The 22,397-nt window shown below is 38.0% G+C and overlaps 2 protein-coding genes across 4 annotated transcripts in view; one reads left to right on the top strand and one right to left on the bottom strand.

The window, feature by feature from the left end:
- Positions 1-22,397, bottom strand: part of LOC105390728 (mucin-5AC) — a 78,925-nt gene that overhangs the window by 12,720 nt on the left and 43,808 nt on the right. The window contains exons 2-6 of the mRNA XM_048622532.1: positions 20,436-20,493; positions 15,682-15,867; positions 15,161-15,312; positions 11,544-11,776; positions 396-525 (exon numbers count right to left, since the gene is read on the bottom strand). Coding sequence (XP_048478489.1) covers positions 396-525; positions 11,544-11,776; positions 15,161-15,312; positions 15,682-15,867; positions 20,436-20,493 — 759 coding nt within the window. The remainder of the gene's footprint in view (positions 1-395; positions 526-11,543; positions 11,777-15,160; positions 15,313-15,681; positions 15,868-20,435; positions 20,494-22,397) is intronic.
- LOC125488896 (ribonuclease H1-like) lies at positions 5,948-7,307 on the top strand. Of its 3 annotated transcripts, XM_048622696.1 has the most exons (3): positions 5,958-6,594; positions 6,691-6,747; positions 7,181-7,307. In XM_048622696.1, exons 1-3 carry the CDS (start codon positions 6,159-6,161, stop codon positions 7,207-7,209), a joined length of 522 nt encoding a protein of 173 aa, XP_048478653.1. In that variant the 5' UTR covers positions 5,958-6,158; the 3' UTR covers positions 7,210-7,307. The 3 variants fall into 3 exon arrangements, with proteins under 3 accessions (XP_048478651.1, XP_048478653.1, XP_048478652.1); XM_048622694.1 differs by lacking the exon at positions 7,181-7,307 and having other exon boundaries at positions 5,948-6,594; positions 6,691-7,142; XM_048622695.1 differs by having other exon boundaries at positions 5,963-6,747.

Consider the following 22,397-nt stretch of genomic DNA (forward strand, 5'->3'; position numbering starts at 1 on the left):
ACCTATCTCCGTTATTGCTACTAAAAAAAGGTACCTAGGTATGTGTTTAATTGCCACTTAACGTAAGTGTAGATATATGAATTAAAGCGCCTTTGGTCAAAAACTTAGCAGTGCCTAAGTTGCTAGTGACTGCTACAAATAAGACAAAGACATGTTGAGGTGTCCACATTTTTATTTTCTTAGATAAGTAGGTGCCTTCATTGTATAATTATATCCTTTGAAATGATAGGAAACTTATCCAGATTCCCGACAATCAGTCGTCCACTGCAATATCTCAGGTTTTAATCAAGGAAACACATCACAACACTCCGTCTTAAACTTTCTTCCAACCACTAAGTACTACATATCTAAGCATCCTGCAAGCTCACTTAAACATAGAAATTTCATATACTTACGATATTAAGTTCGTTGTCCACACTGTACTCATTAGGCTCTTCAAGCGGGTAGAGCGGCGCGTGATGGTTCACCGCGGGCTCGAACGCGGAGTGGTAGTCGTACGTCAGCAGGTTCATCCAGTCCAGGTATCTGGTGAGAGAGGGAGATATATGTATAGGTTAGTAATATCTGAGGAGTAAGGGAGACATCTAGTCCAGGTATCTGACAACGGAGGGAGATAGAGAGTAAGGAGATAGAAAGGGTTATAGGAAGATAGTCAGAGAGGTTATGGAAAGTGAGGAGTAAGGGAGATAGAGACGTTTGTAGGAAGAACCTATGATATGACAATAGCGAAAAGTGGGTATAGCTATGCTCCTGTTGCTGCGCTACGCAATGTAAAAGAATTTAAAAGTAAAAAGAACATATTTCCTTTACACTTATTATAATACATAAGCTTACTATTTTTGTCTATACATGGGTATGTTTTGAGTCTTCAACTCATCACAGTCATAAAATGTCGTAACCGTAAGAAAAACCAATTGGAAGTTCGCGCGCACGTTGATGTCTTTTGTATGGATGAAAATATTCTTTACTAAGAGGACTTTGTGAGAAGTAATCAAAGACCTTTTTTTGTATGTATTTCATTTCATTTACAAATTGTGTAATTCAAACACCTATTACCTAATTATCTTTCTTTCCATTTCGTATAAAAGAAAATTATTTTTAGGTATTAATTAAGTGACTGGGACCTTCATTATGTACTGTTCCCTCGTCTGACTCACTCAAAATTACCGTCTTTAATCCATTTACAAAACCAATCAGTAATAAACCAGTCCAGTACCATCACCCAACAAGACGACGTCGCTACGGCTCGAGAATGCGATCTCTAAAGGTCAAGGAGACGACATTTAAAGAATACTTCGAGCAAAAAACTAGATTTCCTTAACACACCATCGTTGGACGAAATGTTCGTGTTAAAACTACATTAAAGTATTTTTAAAACCTGAAGCATTAAATTGTTGAATGATAAAAATGGCTAAGGGGTCAAAGATGGGAATCACCTTGCCTTTCTGGGCTAAAAATAGTGAAATGAATACAATTATACCATTATAAGAAATACAATATTTCGATTACAATTTGTACGGATAATGAATATCGGAATTTTGTGAGCAAAATATAAAATTTACATGTGTAACTGTAGTGTGTAGTTTAGAAACAATATTGTAACAAAAACGTATGACCCTATAACCTATTCTTCATTGTCTGTTGACAGATCATATTACGAAGTAATTATACGTTTCCTTTTATTGCAAAACAAAGTGGTAAAATAGAATTTCTTTAGCAAAATTGAGCGTTTGACTTCACATCATTATAAGTACAGTTCGGATGAAAATTTTAAACAGGTAAGTTAAGTTGACATAAGCAGTTTTTTTTTTTTTTTTTTTTTGCAAAAAGCTTCTCCATGGCAAGATGACTTGTCAAAATATTTTCCGGGGTTCGCGTTGGTTGGTGCTCACGTGTTCCTCAATTTTCGCGTTTTTTGGACCCCTTTCTGGGTCAATTTAACCAGTTAACTCTTGTTTTTTGTTGTAATTGTGGTGCTGGTAAGTGTTTAGTGTTGTGTTCGTCCATAAATCCCTTCTCTTTAAAAGTGTCGGTTCCATTCTAAATAATGGAGCATCATTCGGATCCTCCGATCCGGCTCCCGCCGGATCCCCCTGATGGCGAAATGCTTACACCCGATCAACCCCCGCTATCCCCCCCGATGTTCACGGAACCGTCCCAGGAGACGCGAAAGCGTCCCAGGGATGATCAACTCCCGCAAACGCAAGGTAAGCGCGTTATCGTTAGTCCAGATCTGGCATCCGCTAGCATCCAGACTATCTATACCCACCCAAGCCTCGACGCCACCAAGGTGTACGACGAAACAGACGCAGGTCCATTTCTTGTTAATGTTAGTCAGGAGATCCCATCAGGAAATTCTGCTTCTGGTGCCCCCCTTAGGGCTATCAACTTTGGTCAATTTTTATATCAAAACAAAGTAGCTGACATAACACGAGATGGTGTAAAAATGACTGGTAGAAATAGAGTCTCAGTTGAGTTTAAGACCGCAAAGGCAGCCAATGAATTTGTCCATCATCCCGCACTTGCACCAAACAAATTTATAGCTGTAATCCCCACATACAACATAACCCGAATGGGTGTTGCCAAAAGAGTCCCGGTGGATCTATCACTAGATGACTTTGTCAACTCCCTGGATCTCCCACATGGCTGCGGGGTTGTCCTGAAAGCCCGCAGATTCAGCCGAAAGGTGGTCAACGAAGGTATAACCACACACGTCCCAACACAAAACGTAGTGATTACATTCAGGGGACAATATCTACCTGAGAAAATTTACTCCTTCCGGGCTGTAGTAGAAGTTGTGAGGTATACTTACCCCACAATTCAATGCTACGCCTGCTGTAGATTTGGACACACCCAGGCTCAATGCCGTTCAAAACCAAGGTGCTTCAAGTGTGCTCAACCACACTTGGGTGAATCGTGCAATACTCCCCAACCAACATGCCTTTACTGTTCTGGTAATCATCCCTCAACTGACAAGAATTGCCCTGAACAGTCAAGGCAAAAATCAATTAAAGTGCTTATGTCGCAGGACAGCATCTCATTTGCTGAGGCAGATGCTCGCTTACCCTCAAGCAAAAAGTCTTTTGCTGAAGTCGCTTCATCTAAACCAAATGGCCAGTCTCCCAACCGTTCCTACAAAAAAACTGTAGTCACACAACGCAGGCCTAGGTCTCCCCTTCGTCCTGGATACGACAAACTTGCCCATCAGGCTATCATCTCTTCTCCATCTTCTTCACTTCCTAATGGAAGTGCCCTGAGTGTAATCACTCCTAACGACAATTTGCTAGACCACCTCTTGTCTCTGGTTGTTAGTCTGCTGGCTAAATTCAGTGACACCCTACCGCCCAACGTTGCCCAAAAATTACAAGTTATCTCATCTCTATGCCACAATGGCTCTGAACCCATCCCCAATGGCTGCGAACCCGATCCGGGTTCTTCAGTGGAATACTCAGAGCATTAACAGCAAGAAAAGCGAACTGCTCACATTAATTGATGACATCAAGCCCGCTGTCCTTGCCATCTCGGAGACATGGCTTGTGCCGGGTTCCCGTTTTCGGGTTTCTGGTTACTCATGTCTGCGGGATGACAGGGATGACGGGTATGCTGGGTGCGCTTTGCTAGTAAAGCGTTCCCTTACCTTTTCTTCTATCCCTATCCCCCCCCACGGGCAGGAGTTTAACGTCGTGGCTCTTAGGGCTATAGGCGTTACATTCGTGTCCGTCTACTTCCCTGATCCTCACCCTTCTCTTCTTCCTTCTTTCTACAATTTAATTTCTTCCCTCCCTCATCCCCTCCTGATCATGGGGGACTTTAACGCCCACCATTCCTCTTGGGGCTCTTATCGTACTGACTCATTCTCTGTCGCCCTCTTAGACGTGCTTGATACCTTAGATGTTTGCATTTTAAATGACGGGTCTCCAACCCGTCGAGTCCATCCTCATCAAAACCCTAAAAGTGCAGTGGATCTATCCTTCTGCTCTCCTCTTCTTTCATCATCAATATTCTGGAGGGTCCTTCCAAATACCTTTGGAAGTGATCATTTTCCCATTTCAATCACTATTCCCAACAGGTCCAGCATTCTTACTGACAGATGTGCCTTTCCAAGGTACATGGTTGGCGAGAAAGACTGGTCCAACTTCATATCATCAGTAGAAGATAAACTTAGCCTGATCCAGCCCTGTACTAGTGACAATTTTCTCGCCAACTATGACATGTTTGAGAGAGCATTGACATCCTCAGCAAAAAACAAGAAAACTCGCAAATGCCAAAGAGTCTCACCGCCTTGGTGGGATTCCGACTGTACCACGGCCATAGACGAGCGCAATAATGCTGAGGGTGTTTATCTCTCAAACATGAGCATGGACAATTTTATTAATTATAAACACATTGCGGCTCGCACTAAAAGGCTTCTTAAAAAAAAGAAGAAACAGGGCTGGTTCAGGTTTTGTGAACGTCTCTCCCCCAGATCTCCCCCTTCCTTAGTGTGGAGATACATTCGACGTTTCCGCGGATCTCTGAACGTCGAAAACATCACATCCAATGATCCTTCTGTATGGCTCGAAGGGTTCAGCGACGAGCTGGCCCCTCCATATGTCCCACACTATGATTCTCTTCCTCCTCCCCCGTCTATTATACAATCTTCAGACAGATTGGATTCACCGTTCTCTATGGACGAACTTCAATCTGCTCTATCAGGTCTATCCGATTCAACTCCAGGCATTGATGGCATTCCATATTCGTTTCTTTCAAAATCAAGCCTCAAGGTCAAGCAGGTCTACTTGGAGCTGATAAATTACTTCCTTGAGTACGGAGTTACTCCGAGCTCATGGAGTAAACAAATAGTCGTACCTATTTTGAAATCCGGAAAGGACCCTCGTGATCCAAACTCCCGTCGACCGATCGCCCTATCCTCTTCCTTGGCTAAAATTCTCGAACACATAATAAAGTGCAGGCTCGAATGGCTAGTCGAAAACAAAGGTATCTTAGCCAAAACCCAGTTTGGGTTTCGGAAAGGCATGAGTACTTTGGACAGCCTTGCGATACTCACTACAGACATCCAAATTGCCTTTAAGAGGAAAGAATACCTGGTGGGTGTCTTTCTTGATGTGGCATCTGCTTACGACAACGTACTTCTTCCTGTGCTCAGGCAGAAAATGCGCCAGCTGAGTATTCCAGTGAAGCTTACCCGTCTTGTTTGCAGCCTACTAATGGAGAGATCCATATTTATAAAATCCCCATCATCTTCCCTAGACCACCCAAAATTTGTTTGGAAAGGCCTCCCCCAGGGATCAGTCTTGAGCCCTCTCCTGTACAGCCTCTATACATACGATCTTGAACGGTCCGTTGACTGCTTTTGCGACATTTTACAATATGCTGATGACCTTGCACTCTACCACGCTTCTTCTTCATTAGGAGAGACAAATGTCCAGCTGAACCTGGCCCTAAGATACCTCTCGGACTGGCTGACTCGACATGGCTTATCCCTCTCCACTCAAAAATGTACAGCAGTCGTATTTACCAAGAAGCGCAACGTCCCTGACGTGGACATCGTTATTGGAGAAGATTCAATTGCTGTATCAAGTGAAGTAAAATTCTTAGGCGTGATATTGGATTCCAAGTTATCAGGTACCCATCACATGAGCTATGTGGCTCGGAAGTGTGAGAGGGGTGTCAACGTCCTCAGATCACTGTCGGGTGTTTGGTGGGGTTCCCACCCTTACTCACAAAAACTGCTATATAATGCGATTGTCCGGAGCCATTTCGATTATGCTGCCTTCATTATAGACCCTTGCAATAAAGCAGCTCTGGAGAAAATTGACAAAGTGCAGTACAAGTGCCTTCGCATAGTTTCAGGTGCGATGAAATCCTCCCCTACCAATGCCCTTCAGGTTGAGTGTGTTGACCCTCCTCTCTCACTTCGGAGACAATACTTATGTGATCGGTTTTTCTTTCGAATCTGGCAATCTAACTCCCATCCTTTGTTGCCCAAACTTGATATCCTTAAGCGCCTGTGTAATGCTCAAGAAACCCATGGACTTTCCTATCTACTAAAAACTTATATCTTTTCTTCTAACCTCCCCCACCCTACATCCAAATTTAGTATTTACCCTCTGTTTGATGTTCCTTACGACGCCTTAGTTTTTCAGCCCAATGTAGTAATGGATTTAGGTATCAGTAAAGACTCTCCTGCCGCTGAAAAAGCTCTAAGTGCGAAACTCAATTCAGAGTGGCCAGGCTGGCTCCCCATATTCACTGACGCATCCAAACTCTCCGAAAACAGCAACGTGGGTTTGGCCGTATGGCTGCCCAAGTACAAAGTTGCACTCAGTTTTAAGCGTCCCCCTGAGTCCTCGGTCTTCACGGGCGAGGCAACAGCTATTCTCGAGGCGCTTCTGTACGCTGAGTCACACAAACTTAACAAAACTATTATCCTTTCTGATTCGGCCAGTTCATTACAAGCAATTATTTCCTTTCCCTTTAAATCCAAATCCAAATTCCCTATCATTTTAAAAATTAGAGAAACCCTATTCCGTTGCATGACTCAGGGTATAGAAGTAGCTATCGCTTGGATACCTGGGCACAGTGGTATTATTGGTAATGAGTGTGCAGATTCCTTTGCTAAGGATGCCGTTAGCTTGGGCCTGGACACTCATTACCAAAATTTTGCCCATGACCTTGCCTCGCTCGCAGGACCGAGGCTGGATAGATCCTGGAAAGTGTCCTGGGACACTTCTAGGAATTTTAAAGGTAAATTTTACTCCCATATCCAACCTCATATCCCAAAAAAGCCATGGTTTTTTAAAGCAAAACAGTTAGATAAACCAGCAACTTCCACTCTTTGTAGACTGCGTCTGGGCCACGTGTGCACCCCGGTGCACTTGGCTAGGATTCGGGTCCGTGATAGCTCTGTCTGCGACTGCGGTGCCAGTGAAGGATCTGTTGATCATCTCTTTTTCGAATGTCCCAACCTTCAAACCTCCCTATATGACATCCTCCCCCCCACCATTCCCAAACCTGTAAATACTAACTATCTTCTTACCCTTGTACATACTCCCCTTGTTAATATACTGTACAAATTCCTTAAGACTAACAATATTAAACTGTAAATGTGTTTGTACATATATACTAACAAATCTAACCATTATTGTTTGTATATATTGTGTTTGTCTGGTTGTTTCAGGTTTTAACTGTGTAAATAGTCTAAAATAACCGTAACGACTGCTTTCCAATACTGTGAGCATTGGTCACGTGACTCTGGCCCAGTTAGCCGTGTTAGTCACACACGGCAAAGAGCCATTCAACCAAAATTGAATTGACTTGTCAAAATATGCAAATCACCCTATCATCAAAAGCCTACGCACGTATTACAAAGGCCTAAACATACTAAACATCAAACTAAAACAGCATGACATTACTTCATTGCTGTAGCATGTATGTAATACTGGAGTTAACTGCTTTTAATTAAGACCATAAAGAACACAGCCTCTTTTATTACACAATAGAGGCAAGCAAGTGGTGTTTGGCATAGTTTAGTTTGTTTCGGAAACAGAGCGTTACTAAGTTGAATCTACATATGGAGATGAATAAATGCAAGTTTGCATTGTTGGTCATGGAGTAGGGTGACCAATTGTAAAATGTTATGGATTTTATAATATGTACAAAATATGTACACCTGCCATCTGTGGATCAAGTACACCAGAAGGGCGATGAGCACCATGAGGGTGCAGTATAATGATGCATACCGCACGCTCATGCGGCTGCCACGCTTCTGTAGCGCGTCGAGCATGTTCGCGGAGGCGGGGGTGCCCGACTTTTTCGCCGTCCTCAGGTCACGTATCGCTTCTTTCTGGTCGGGGCTGAGCGGCTCCGGAAATGCAATCTTGAATGCTGTATCGCAAGATATCACCAATCCTTTTTACAAGCATTGGATATCTGTTCATCAGGACGCGAATCGCAAATGACTGTCTTTTGCAAATAACTAGTGTAACCCTTTACATTATACTAGTTATTATTGTAAGACCTAAGACTGTAGATGTAGATTTTAAATTTTAATTTTAATTATTTTTAAGACAATATGGGTACCTATGCATTACCTGAAATAAATGACTATTTATTTTATTTATTTTTATTTTATTTATAATAATACGTGATCAATTTGTGTGCTTTAGTTTGTACTTCAATATGAACTATTGTACATATTATAATATTCTAAGTATATACTGTAGATATTCAAATATTATTTTTATGTTCAAATATAAACAGTGCATGTTCTTAAAGGCAGAAAAGCCATTTTTAGACCAATCTTAGTAAAATAACAATTTATCAAGGTCATATACATCTACCCTGTTAAAATCTCATAATTTACCTTCAAACTATAGCCACCTCTACCCAGATGCAGTGGCTGCACCATTGTCTGTGTGTCTGTCTCTCACTCGGCTATTGTTGCACAGTATTTAGTGCCACATTCAAACTAGATTCCCATGTTATAGTGTTACGAAATATTTTGGTAACGCTACTTGGGGCCATGCTAGTAATAATATGGTTATCTTATTCGTGTAAGTAAGTTTTAGTTTATGTGATTTATTTAAAAAAAATATTTTCGTTTTATTTCATTCAAATAATACACCACATGTTTTTATGAAGAACTGACGCTGTTTACATGACCTAGAGCCTAAAAGAAGATATATTTTTCTAATCTTCAAGTCTTTTTCAAGTACCTATGTACATAATAGAATAGAATATTACTTAATTGAACACCACATAAATCAGACGTACAAAAACATACTTAGAGACATAATATTATTTATGTTTGTTAGGTCCTGGTGGCGTTGCAGATAGAAAATTATACTGGTCTTTAGAGTGCCGCTATAGTTCTTAGATATGATGTGTAAAATACTTATTTAGACAATTGTACAATAAATTTAGAAGAATCGGCCCTAACTACAGGTGCAGCAGCAAAGATACAAATTCTGTAACAATCATGATTGTGAGAAGTGAGACCGGCGGTATCGGACTTATTGTTCAATTGTCCACGTTATAGGTACTATGTACTTCTTAATACATAGAGGCATTTAAGTACCTTTGATCTCTTAATAGTGACCTAGTAGTAACTACGATCAATTCTATCGACATTAATTTTAAAATAAAAAACTTAACTATTGTTTGTAGGAACTAATTTTGATAAAGCTTGGAAGAATTGAGTTCTAAATCTTTTTAATATAACCAGTGGCTAATATGTATTATTATTTATGGTTTGAAGTTTAAAAAGACCGCAAAACCACAAAGACCCAGTAATGTAAATTAGTATGATAAAAAATCCAACTTGTAATTTGACACTGCTCGTTTGTGTGTCGTACATACTTTATGTAATAAATGAATTAATTTGTTTATTAATGTATAATATAAGTATACACAATGCTAAATAAAAGATATGAAAATAAGTCTATCATTTTAAATTAAGTTTATTTAAAGTAGGTATCAAATTAGGTAATAATGGTATAAGATCTATTCACAAGAATATTGGGAACAGATTACAGAAAATCATACGTTTTCATCGTTGGCTGTTAAATTATTCTTATCACGGGTCAGGTTCGAACTTTACCGTTTTATTACTGACATTGAAGGAACGATGTGTTCACCGCGTGGTGTAAGTTCTAATATAATTAACTAGAGATTGTTGTAATACATGCTAATGTTGTTACAAATGTGTGTGTGTAGATTTATAATGTGTAAGTTGACACATTATATTATGTGTACAAGGTACTAATAAAATACCACTAGGAATGAAGCAACAACAGTATACCAAATAGTATACAACTATTGTCATTATTTTTAATACCTACAAACTACATCCATTCACAACCTGTAGATGTACTTATAAGTTTATTAACTTGAAAGTCAACTTAGTTACCAACAAATGTATCTAGCATTTTTAATTTATTAGGAGGAACATTGTTTGATATAATACAGCAATTATTGAGTAACAATGTCTGATAAATGCCTAAAACAAAGACGTATAAAAATTCTGTACAACGTTCAGAAGGTCAAACGCTCCATCTCACTACGTGATCACGTTATAAAACAATACATCTTAACAGTTCAACGATCCATCATCGTATTCTCTACGCCGTACACCTGTTACAAATATTTGAATTGGTTAAACCCATCTCAATGTCACATTGTGCAAGCAGTGTGAACTTAATGCGACAGTTTCGTCACATCTGATTCCTATTTGTGACGACATGATGTCTCTTGCGACACGTTACGGCGAGTCTGATGTGTCGATTGATGATATGCAGTGTAGGGCAGATAATGGCATATAATACATTATATTGGTGTAGCCTTCTTATTTTTGTTCTATAGCCCAACAGTCTATCAAGATATAGATACAGCATACCAAAATATCAAAACTTACATGGCTAAATGCGAATTTAGTAAATATTTCGTCTAATTTGTTTTAGTGTCTATTATAATAGCCTTATAGGTCGGTAATGATGATGAATAGTTAAGGCAAGATAATATACGCATTAAGCATCGTAAGTTTTATAAACTCTGTATTGTAATAATATAATATAACTAGCAGTTCCCGCGCGCTTCGCTTCGCCTTAAAAAGTTTTCCCGTGGGAATTCCGCAATAAAAAGTAGCCTATGTTCTTTCCCAGGGTCTAGACCGTATGTATACCAAATTTCATTCAAATCCGTTCAGTAGTTTTGGCGTGAAAGAGTAACAGACAGACAGACAGACAGACAGACCGACACAGTTACTTTCGCATTTATAATATTATAGCTGTTCCCGCGCGCTTCGCTTCGCCTTAAAAAGTTTTCCCGTGGGAATTCCGGGACAAAAAGTAGCCTATGTTCTTTCCCAGGGTCTAGACCGTATGTATACCAAATTTCATTCAAATCCGTTCAGTAGTTTTGGCGTGAAAGAGTAACAGACAGACAGACAGACAGACAGACAGACAGACAGACAGACACAGTTACTTTCGCATTTATAATATTAGTTAGGATACTCTGTATTGTATAAATACTTAATATCGGTAGAGAATTTAGCATTAATTTAGTTTTTTAATATTTTATCCGATATAAATACTTTGCGACATTCTGTCGTCAAACTTGGGACGGTAACAGTCTAAATAAGGCGCATGAAAGTTTAGAATTTTGTGTCCTCAGCGTCGGCATTCAAAACGTGCATAGACTCAGATAGATGGAATACTCTGATCGAATTGGTAATGTCGATGGATTTCCAAAGTGTTTCTCTATACGTAGGCGGTTACTACATCTTTACATACTAAATGATTCTATCTTTAGGCAGACAACTATACTATTACTACCTACATATTACACACATGCCGACATAAGTGATTGAATACATAATTTTTTTTAAAATACTTAGTGAAGTTTTCTGAAAAACATAGGTCATTGTGGAATTCCTTGAGCAATTCCTACATTTACAGTCCATTGACCAACCCAAACAAAAACAATTTCTGCACATAACTTCTGCGTTTCCACGCAGCAAGTAACTAAAACTAAAATCTACTCACTGGTTCAAAGTCTTCACATCGAAGCCCTTCTGTATGTACTCGATCCCGGCGGGGACGGCCATGGTGAGCAGTAGCCGCGGCTTTCCGGTCTTCTCCGACTCTTTCTCGAACTCTTCACGAAGCTCCTTCACCAGCTTGGCGTAGTTCTCTCTGTCCTTGGGCTTGCCTCCGTCGCGGAACGCCGGGTACTCCCAGTCCAGGTCGAGCCCGTCGAAGCGGTTCTGTCTGAGGAACTATGGGGGAGAGGGGGGTTATTTGTTTGTGTGGTTAGGGGTTGAGGGGTTGGGGTGTTTGTTGATGAAGTTAAGGTTATTGATTGGCAAATGCTTCACCTACGGTGACCAAAACTCTATATTACATATATGATATTACTACATTGTACCGTGTTATTATTGTCAAAATTAGGAAAAAGATAAAATATACCGTTGTTGAGTTATATTTTTGTGCTGTATCTATATACTGAAGTAGATCAAAAAGCTATAAATTGTCGAAGTTGCATGGCACTAAGTTTTTATGAAAGAAACAAATCAAGGAACTGCTTCAGATGATATGATTACGACGCGAGTCGGCTCACTGATTACATTTCCCTGCGGAGAAACCACTGCTAATAACAACTGTATCAGCGGATTATGTCCATAATTCAGTTGTATGACTCTAGATAGAGCAAGCAACACTTTCTCCCTGTATTAAACCATGTACTGCAGTCAATCCGTTGGGTATTACTCTAAGTGCATGTAGAGGTATAATAAAAAGGCACTTAATCGTGAGTTAATCTGTAGGTAGAGTGTGCCTGATAATTAAGTAATGTACGCCTTTATGTACCTTTTGTATGTATACCCCTTCTTATTCTTAGCTTGTCGGTGACAAAGAGTACAAGCTTGACTGCAAATCAAATAATTTCAATAAATAAGTAAGATACGATAAATTTATAATTTCGGTATTGTTGTCCTGCAAAGCAGGAAGATAATAATTTGACGTGAGTACAATACTCACGTCAAATATATTAATTAATTTATTCTAATTCAGAGTAACGTATTTCTTAACGAAACACATTTCTTCAAAATTGTCATTATTGGTGATTGAACGCAATTTAAGTGATTTCTTTAGCATATTTGTATGGTGTTAATGGTAAGTTTTATTAATATATTATAGTTTCATGCAATTACCTTTGGGAAGGTGAGTTTTTGGAGGTGGCCAATAATTGAATCAATATATTGCAAATTTTCTGTTACTGGCCGCCTATGCCAATAACTAAATAAAAATGCAAGTACTCTATTTAGATGAAAATCGACTGTTTTCACAATATTTATAAGTTGTAGTATCGTGTGGCAAAATATCACGCACTTTTATCAATTAAATTCAGTTACTGGCATAGGTGGCCAGTATTTAGTGGTGAAGTGGCCAATATCCGACCGATGTATTTTGTTACAGTGCGCAAACCATCAGCAACGGGATGCCACCTAAATGAAGACAGAATTCTTCAGATGACTAAAATAAAGCCTTCAAATTCATAAAAAACAAGACAAGACATAAGACAATAGAAAATAGTTTTCATAAATTCAACAATATTTTAATGAAGGATATCGATCGACGAACCGTCTTGCCCAAAAGCTCGACGAGTTTCAGCCCCCAGAGCAAGCTGGGTTTCGAAAAGACTTTAGTACAATAGATCTACATAGTAAGGTAGATTATACAGAAGACCGAAGAGTATAATCAGCCTCTGTGTCTAGCCTTTGAGGACTATGAGAAAGCCTTCGTCTCCATCGAGACGGGCAGTTTTGAACTCCTTGGAGAGATGCTAAATCGACTGTCGCTATATCGGGGTGTTGAGGTGTCTATATAATGCTGCTACTATGACTGTCCAAGTACAGGACCACAAGAAAAGACCTATCCAAAGGCAACGAGGAGTGAGACAGGGAGATGTGATATCCCAGAAACTGAAGACCGATGCATTAGAAGATGTCTTTAAGACGTTGGACTGGAACGGATGTTACACCTCCGCTGCGCAGACGATCGTCAATATGGCAGAATGTCTGCCGGAACTCAGCTGGATGCTAAGTGGCCTAAATGCTGCTTCCCAACCTGTAGGCGTACTAGGCATCCCTCAAAGCCTGAAGATAAAAGTCTAGTTAACCACTGCATCCTGCACAGTGATGACGTATGGTGCAGACTGGTGCACCGATTCAAAGTGCACATGCTATGGAGAGAGCTATATGCTTGGGGTTGCTCTGATAGATCGTATCAGAAATAGGGTTATCTGTCAAAGAACTAAGGTTACCGACATATAGCTGTCAAAATGTGCTTAGATAAAATGGCAGTCATATCTCCCGATTCTGCCGAAGAACCGATAACCGTTGGGTTAGATGAGCTCTCGTATAGAGACCACGAACAGGCAAAAGCAACGTGGGACGCCCTCCTGCCCGCTGGACCGACGATCTTAGGCGGGTAGCTGGTAGTGGCTGGATGAGGAAGGCCGAGGACGATGACCGAGTGTTATGTTTGGAAGAGGCCTATGTCCAGCAGTGGATGAGTATTAGCTGATGATGATTCTATGACGATGAATAAAATACGCACGTACAGCGTCGGTAGATCTTGCTTTGCTTGATTGGTTGTATGTAAAGTACACAGGAACGGTGTTTATTAAGTAATTATATAATTATGTATAAAAAAAACATGTAATTGTAAATGTTATATTCCTAGTATTTTATTTTTAGAAAGCTGATCGTTTTTTTTTGTTTTTGAAGTTTGGCCGTGGTTAATATTATTCTACAACTGATTTTAATAAAGTTTTTATTAAAGGAGACAACATTCATTTCAATTTTTTTGAGGTTTAAAGCTTTTTTATAAAATTATTTCCTGTGGCCAATAACCAGCCTATGGATGGCCAATAAGTGATTTTTTTGGCCAATAACTGCAATTTTACACAGGTTTGCAATAACATATATTTTTTTATTGGTTATAAATTTCTAAATCAATTATTGATTTACTGCGAGGCAAAAGTAGCTTTTCTAGATTACATTCATACACCATCTGTCAATTTTGGATTAATCTGTATGAAATAATTCAGCTTTGAAGTGGCCAATCCGCTTAGTTGGCCAATAACTGGCAGTTTTACCCTGCATGGTATAAAGATAGGCATAATTTAATGCCTTTGTTTGTTTAGCCTTGGCTTAGTTTTGGGACAGTTATACGAGATCGGGACTATTAAAAATTGGTTTCAATGTATGCTTCAAATGTCATGGATTACTGCTACCAATTTGCCTTCATTTAGTGATTTAGTTCCGGCCCTTGGGCGGTTTATTATTTATTAGTTTGATTACCTACGAATACCGTATCTACGATGAGAAATAGATATTAGTTCCATTTGTGCACCAAATAAATATGTATATACATATAAATTAATAAAGTGTAAGTTTTGATGAAATTTAATCGATTTTGTAGAGATTTTGTATTAACTATACGTACAGATTTTCACTGTCACCCAAATACGATTGAGATTTTGTTTTTTTTATTAATAATTAAATCCCGACATGCTCCGCGATTGGTCAGCTGCAATAAAATCTTCTTTTACGTCCTACCCAAAAACCAAAAAGTTTTCCCAAAAGGAGTTTTCTCACCTTAATGGCATTCCTAACGAACTCCTTCCTGCGCTCCCGCGAGGCGACCATGGGCGAGAACCGCGACGAGCCCTCGTTCCAGCCGCCGATGGCCAGCAGAGTCTTCAGGTTCTTGTTGTATGTCTTCAGGCCGGTGAACTTCGCGTAGCCACCTGCGGAAAAAACAATCAGGTATATTTTCCAAGTCCACCAACCCGTACTAAGCCCGCGTGGTGGACTAGGCCTAAAACATTTTCTTCATTGGAGGGAGACCCGTGCCCCAGCAGTGGAACCGTGATGAGTCGTGATGATGATGAAGAGGTATAATTTATTGCTTCATCAACATCATCATCATCAGTTAATTATCGTAGACTTTTAGACGCAGGCCTTTTGCAAGCAGGAAAACTGCAAGTCTGTTCAGGGCTCTGGAGTGTTCCCCTCGAGAACTCTTCTTGCCCAACGGATATCTGTCCTTCGGCAGATATGATTTGGGAACGTACTAAGATAAGCACCTATTTGTTTTATACAAAAGTTGCTCTCACCTTTCTCAATATCCTGGTACTTGTCAAAGGGCTTGAAGGCGTTGTCCTTGGTGAATCCTCCGAATGCGTAGATGAGATGCGTGCACAGGTACGGATTAATGTTCTGAGGGTTGAAGCGCGCGGTGCCGGGGCGGTACACAGACCAGTTCGTGTAGTAACAGACCACGCGCGGCTCGCTCGATGACGCTGCAGAAAAAAGAATATAATGAGATTTGAGGAAGTCATTATTCTGAGGTTGGTAAGTAACCTCCATGGATGAGAATGCAAAACTTATTGGTTGCAGTGCGATTTTTCTTTTTTATTCTTAGTGGCCAGTCTTTATATTATTGCCATATCGTATTCGTCATCACACTAACAAAAACCAATTCAACTGGGTATGGCACGGACAACCATCGAAATGAATAAACTAACGTACAAGCACAACAAAACAAAGTTATTCATTTTCATTATTAAGTATCGTATAGCTAGTTAACAAGTTTTCTCTTTGTCTTTTATGATGAGCACTTAGTGCCAATTTCTCCATAGTCGGTTTTCTAACCGACAGGAATTGGTTTATAAATGATACGTCATCTCCATATAAAATTCATAAGAGGAGAGTAGTTTGGAAAATTTACGTTCATCAGAAAAATTTATATTGTTATGATGAATAAAAATATTTGACTTTGACTTTGACTTTGATGTGTTAAAAGTTAACCACTACTCCCTGGTTATGCTCTAACCGACTATGGAGAAATTGGCACTTTAAACTCGTCAACAAACCAATGGGGAAGAAATATTCTGAAAACACATCTCTTATATTGGCTCTACAAGTAATCTATTCCAAGTAACTATCGAATCTTACTTCTGCCGCTACACTGTTGCAACATTCAACATAATCAGATCACGTCCCACTTCCGCTTATTAGCGAAATTATCACATTTCAGATGTTACAGCACTTAAGCCTCCGCTACACTACTCGCGGAGTTGACCGGGGTTACGCGAATACGAGAGTGTAGAGACACTCATTTTAAGACGTCATAAAAAAAATTGTAGGTATAACACCTGTATCGTGAGATAACACTTCTTACTTGATGCAACTTTACGAAAAAATACTTCGGTAAAGTAAAGAAGCAACTGTAGGTATCCATAGTGTGAAGGAGCCTTTACAGCTACAGCAGATAGAAAAGTAAGCCAGTCCGTTCAGAAATACTACTTTAATTTTACGCTTTATTATCACAATTTCAAACGCAAAATGTTTGTTGGTCTATAACACTATTACGTAAGGAAAGATCTAGATTATTTTAAAGTGCTTTTTTAATTAATGAAGTTTGTAAATTATAGTGTCCTTGAACTTAGTAAACTTATGAATATCAATACATATATTAATAAAAAATGTGAATGGCTTTATTTTGGTGTTTTATCATCGCATATTTTGATAAGCAGGGCATCTCCTTAACCTTGATATTTTTAAGTCTCAGTACCTTTATTAATTTGAGCAAGTATAAGTACTTCATAGGTATAATAACGAACTGTAGTGCGACCGTTAGGTTCTTGAATTTAATATTCATTCATCAACGGAAAATTTGTATAGATGCATCGTGCCGCTGTATTGGCACTTACATAATTATTTATTGGTTTTATTATAAAATTTATACTTTCTCTCTCTCAGCCTTCCATAGTCCACTGTTCGACATAGGCCTCTCCTAACGATCGCCACCCCAAACGGTCACCCACCATCTGCATCCAGCGGCTTCCCGCTACCTTCCGCAGATCATCAGTCCAACGGGTTGGCGGGCGACCGACACGCCGTTTGCCGACGCCAATTTATAGGTACTTTGACATAAGATAATCGTAGTAGGGACTCATGTTTCACATATAGTTGAATCTTATGCGTAATTTAATGGAATGATAATAGGTAATTACTAAGTATCTAACATGCTATTATTATTTGCTGTCCAACACTACACTTAATTTCCTTGCCAGATTTAATAATCCACAAACAAATGCATAATACAACAGAATTACTGTAATAGCATAATCAGACACAGTACATGGCTATTGAAGCCTAAATAATGTACTTACCTTACATAACAGTCTGGTCTAAGTAAATAAAAACCAACATTAAAACCTGAGTGTCTGGTCAAATATTAGATAAGAGCAAGAAATAGCAGTGTTTATTTCTTTGAATTAAAGTTAAAGAAATACTGTGCCAGACAATACATTTTCTCAAATACACTTATATACCTTTCATGTATGTATGTAATACAGATGTGTGTTGTTACAAATTTTTATACATGATCGGTGGTGGGCATTACCATACTTAGGGTCTGTTTCACTATGTCTGGTTAGTGGCTACCTGACGGATAAAATACATGCTGTCACTCTCTGTTATTATTTTTTAGACAGTGACAGCATGTATTTTATCCGACAGGTAGCGACTAACCAGACATTGTGAAACAGGGGCTTAAAATAACTAAGTATTTACTTATATGACGTTTATTTTCTTAAAGTACCTACGTTTTTAGAAATTGATTGACGTAGCTATACACTGGACATGTTATGAGAAGAGAATATGATTATGTTACAAGACAGTGTTGGAAATGAGTATTGAAGGAAGGCGTAAGAGAGGAAGACCATCAAAGACGTGGCTTGATTGCGTGAAATAAAATATGAGATTGTGTGGATTAAATGAGGATATGATAAGGGATAGGGTAAAATGGCGTGACATGACGCACAAAACCGACTCTAAATAAGAAAAATGCTAGGAAGAAGAAGACACAATCAGATCCATATAAAGATCTGACATCTTTCAGCACTAAAATAAGTAATAGTATGTATGTACTTACTTAGACCTCTATTTTTAGCAATTCCGCTACAGTACCACAACTACCACACCTATTTTATTTATTTTCATCGGTATGAAATTCAATTATACGCAACAATACCGTCGCAGTGCAAAAGAGAGACATTGAGTTTGCTCTTCATATTCTTAAGTAACCGCCGTGAAGAAATAGATTAGCCGGTAGTTTTTGCGGAAAGACATAAAAGTTATATCCGTAGCATATTGAGAGTGGTACACTTGATTTGATAGTTGGTTTTGGTGATTACTCGGTCGAATGTGCTATGGAACTTCCTTATTTTTTACTGTTATTGCTGTAGGTCAGCTGTTATTTTGAAATAAAATAAGTTGTAACTGTATTCTATCGAAATTCTGACATAAATTATAGCTATATAATCGCATCATAATGCATCGAGAAATATTATCTTATCATTAATATAATATACCTATGTAAATAATATGTATAAAAGAAAAAATATATACATAATGTATATAAATTTATCTCAAAAAACAATAAGTAATCTATAATTTGCATGCTGCATGCCATAGTACGTACATAGTATTATTTAATCTTTAATTTTTAAAACCTAAGACATCAATATACAGTGTACATTTCTAGTAACGTGATCATAAGTGAAGACAAATGAATGACTCCGTGTAGATACACAGTACGTGATGTATGTATGACAGTGCATGTGTCAGGCCAACGCACTCGGTTCGTTGCGTCGGTGGGCGGCCGCGGCGCGCTTACAAAATCACAGTACATTCATACGTGCTACCAGACCAGGTAATAGTAGGAATTATGTTGACGACTTTGTTAGGCTTGTGATATTCAATTTGTTTACATGGGATCGTTGAGTAATGAATATTAGGCCATAATAACTACATGGTTCAGTTGTGAAATTTATAAAATAGATGAAATCATTGGTTTTTACTTCCTATTTCAATAAAGGACTATGGTTATTGGGTTTAAATGTGTAAATATGTATAAAAGATGATAATAAGTTTATTTTGGTAAGTGTCATGTTATTAATCACTTACCGTACTTCACGTAAATAAAAAAAAATTAGCTTCTTAAGTGGACATACTCATACTATATATATATATATATATAGTAATGTTGTATATAACATAAATTCCCTTTTGGTTGAGGTACATATATTTTACATCTACAGCTGTAGCCAAACAGTGTGTTTCACGAGAAGTATACTCTCAACGCACTCCGTGTCAGCCGCCTCCTGACTCACGCCACAATAATGGCGCATTGTTCGAGATGCAACATACAGGGTGCTGCGACGCATACAAATTGAGGGGCATCGCTTCGACAAAGTGCATTTACTTTTATGAGTTTCATGACTCCGCGGGCGGTGGGAAAGCGATGGTTGTTGTCAGTTTCGGAGAAACGTGCGTCGACTTTTGTTTTTTGTTGTTGTTTTGTTTATAGCGGGGCCATTCTCAAACTGCAATGGCTTTAAAGTCGGCTGCCAGTGGCTTGTCATGTCCTTGTGACTAGGTATTTTGCAATATTTATTGTTACTCTCGAAATGCGGAAGGAAATTGACTATTTGTATATTTTTTCACTTGACGAAACTAATTATTCCTTTTATACTATAGTTATAGTCATGTAGTCACTTTTAGAATTGGTCTCTCGTTTAGTTAGCGTACTTTTTAAACATCATGCTATATTTAGTATATGTTGTAGTGAATGGGATATTCATGTAGGCAGTATGATACTTTCAAGGCCTAAGCGTAAGATAAATAAATATAGTGACTTGTTCTCGTAGTATTTGTTTAATATTTACGGAACTGAACTGAGGACATTAATAATTACTTAAGTAGCGACTACATCTTAATAAATTGTTATTTTTTATAGCAAAATCCATAAAAATATGCTCTAAACTCGATTTAATTGTAACATTATGAAATAAAAACTTACCGGGTGTTGTGAATGTGATGACTGCTAGTGCTATCGTCAGCCATATCGCCGCGTGATCCTGTGAACAAAATAATACATTCATTAAAATATAAAACAGGGAGTAATATTTATTTGTTTATGTTATAAGTGTACTTAGATTTAACTTTATTTGTACACAAAAGTAGGGCACAATGATATAAAAATACATGTACATGGTACATGCTATGTATTTAGTACGTAGTGTTTTTTTTTCTCAGTGTATTTGGTATAAGAATCTGTTAAACATGAAATATCTGAATCCGATCTCTGGCCTTCTGTTTCACAATGGGAAAAGGTTCTCTTATCTGTGGGATAAAAGTCATACTGATACCTTCTGGTTTGAGAATGTTTTAGCCAAATATTTTAGAAAAATATTTTAGGTATACCATAAGTATACGATATAATGTATATTATATCAAGGCGAGAGAAAGAGTAAACATACTAAAGCAACAAAAAAGTTCCCATCAATTAAATATCTTGTGAACTAACTTGAAAGAGTGACTGCAACTAAATTTGCATAACTGCTTCTCTACTATTTTTCTGTATAATTATAAAAATATGTAAAGTTAATATTCCCACATAATTCTTTATAGATTAAGAAAACATCGCTGTGCGAAAAATAAGTTCGGAAAAGAAGTTTTGCGCGCGCGTTGAATTCTTTTGTATGAACACTTATTTATGCAAATCGAATAAGTTTACCTAATCACAAACATATTATTTTAATACCTACACTATTTTAAATTATGCTGGGATTGTATATAGTGCGTAAAGATGATTGATTATAAAACATAATTACTTATTTACATAAGTTAGATAATATAACGTACCTAATAGCATGTTCAAAAATGAAACATGTTTTCCAGAAGTCGGCAATAATTGTAATTATGATTTAAAGAGGTAACTAAGCATAATTGTTTATAGTTTATCATAAAATACAAATTTAGTAGAGTTTCGTTAAACTGTGTAATATCTACCTATATTGTGCTATAAGACCTATATTGTTACTTATCTGCTATTATTTGTAACAAAACCATTACGAAACTTAAGTTTATAAGTCACCTGGGAGATACCCGTTAGCGTTCCAGATACTATGAATGGAGGTAGGAACAATACAGACACTGCTAATTAATATTTATAAGCTGACCATACTCATAATGGGTCGCATATGGAGCCTTAACTAACGGTCTGTCATGCGACCTCCTTATTAAGGATGTAGGGAAATTATGGGAAGGTATGCATAGTCTTTGTTAAAATTTGCGATACAATATTTTAGTAAGTCTTACGCTGAGTTTCAGAAAGGGACTTAAAACTAATTTCGACCTTAAATGACAATGGGCGTTTTGGGACCTATGTCCAATAAAGATGAGACATACATCGTTGGATAGCTCTTTTCAAGTGAGCAAAAAAGTATTATGACGACAAATCCGTATATGTTGTCCATTTTGAAATATATTCGTCGGAAGGAAGTATTTTTCTATGGCATTGCACTCTCTCTCCTGATGACACTTAGGGCGTAATACACGTAAACACGTATTATTGAAATTGGAGAAATTACTTTCAACTGGTTTTATTTACTGAGATAATAAACAAATATAATATTATATGAATATATGATCATTTCGTTATAAAAATTAAAAATGAATGTGAAAAACTAACAAAAACATTAAAATTACAGAAATAAAATATAAAAACTTTCAAGGTACGATTATTCTTATTGGACAGTTAATCAAGACTAGCGCTTCCGTTATTCATATTCTGCAAAAAAATACCTTTTCAACGACGTATCACTCATTTCTATTGGTGCTGGTCCCAGCTTCCATATATTGGTGCCCATCATCATTTATAGCTGACTTGCCTTATTTAATGCCTTCATAGCTTAATGTTCCTTTCTACACCTCACTGACACACTAATCAGGATTCCTAGACATAAGATGGGTTTTGGAG

The sequence above is a fragment of the Plutella xylostella genome, chromosome 8, assembly GCF_932276165.1.
Source record: "Plutella xylostella chromosome 8, ilPluXylo3.1, whole genome shotgun sequence".
In the NCBI taxonomy this organism is placed as follows: domain Eukaryota; kingdom Metazoa; phylum Arthropoda; class Insecta; order Lepidoptera; family Plutellidae; genus Plutella; species Plutella xylostella.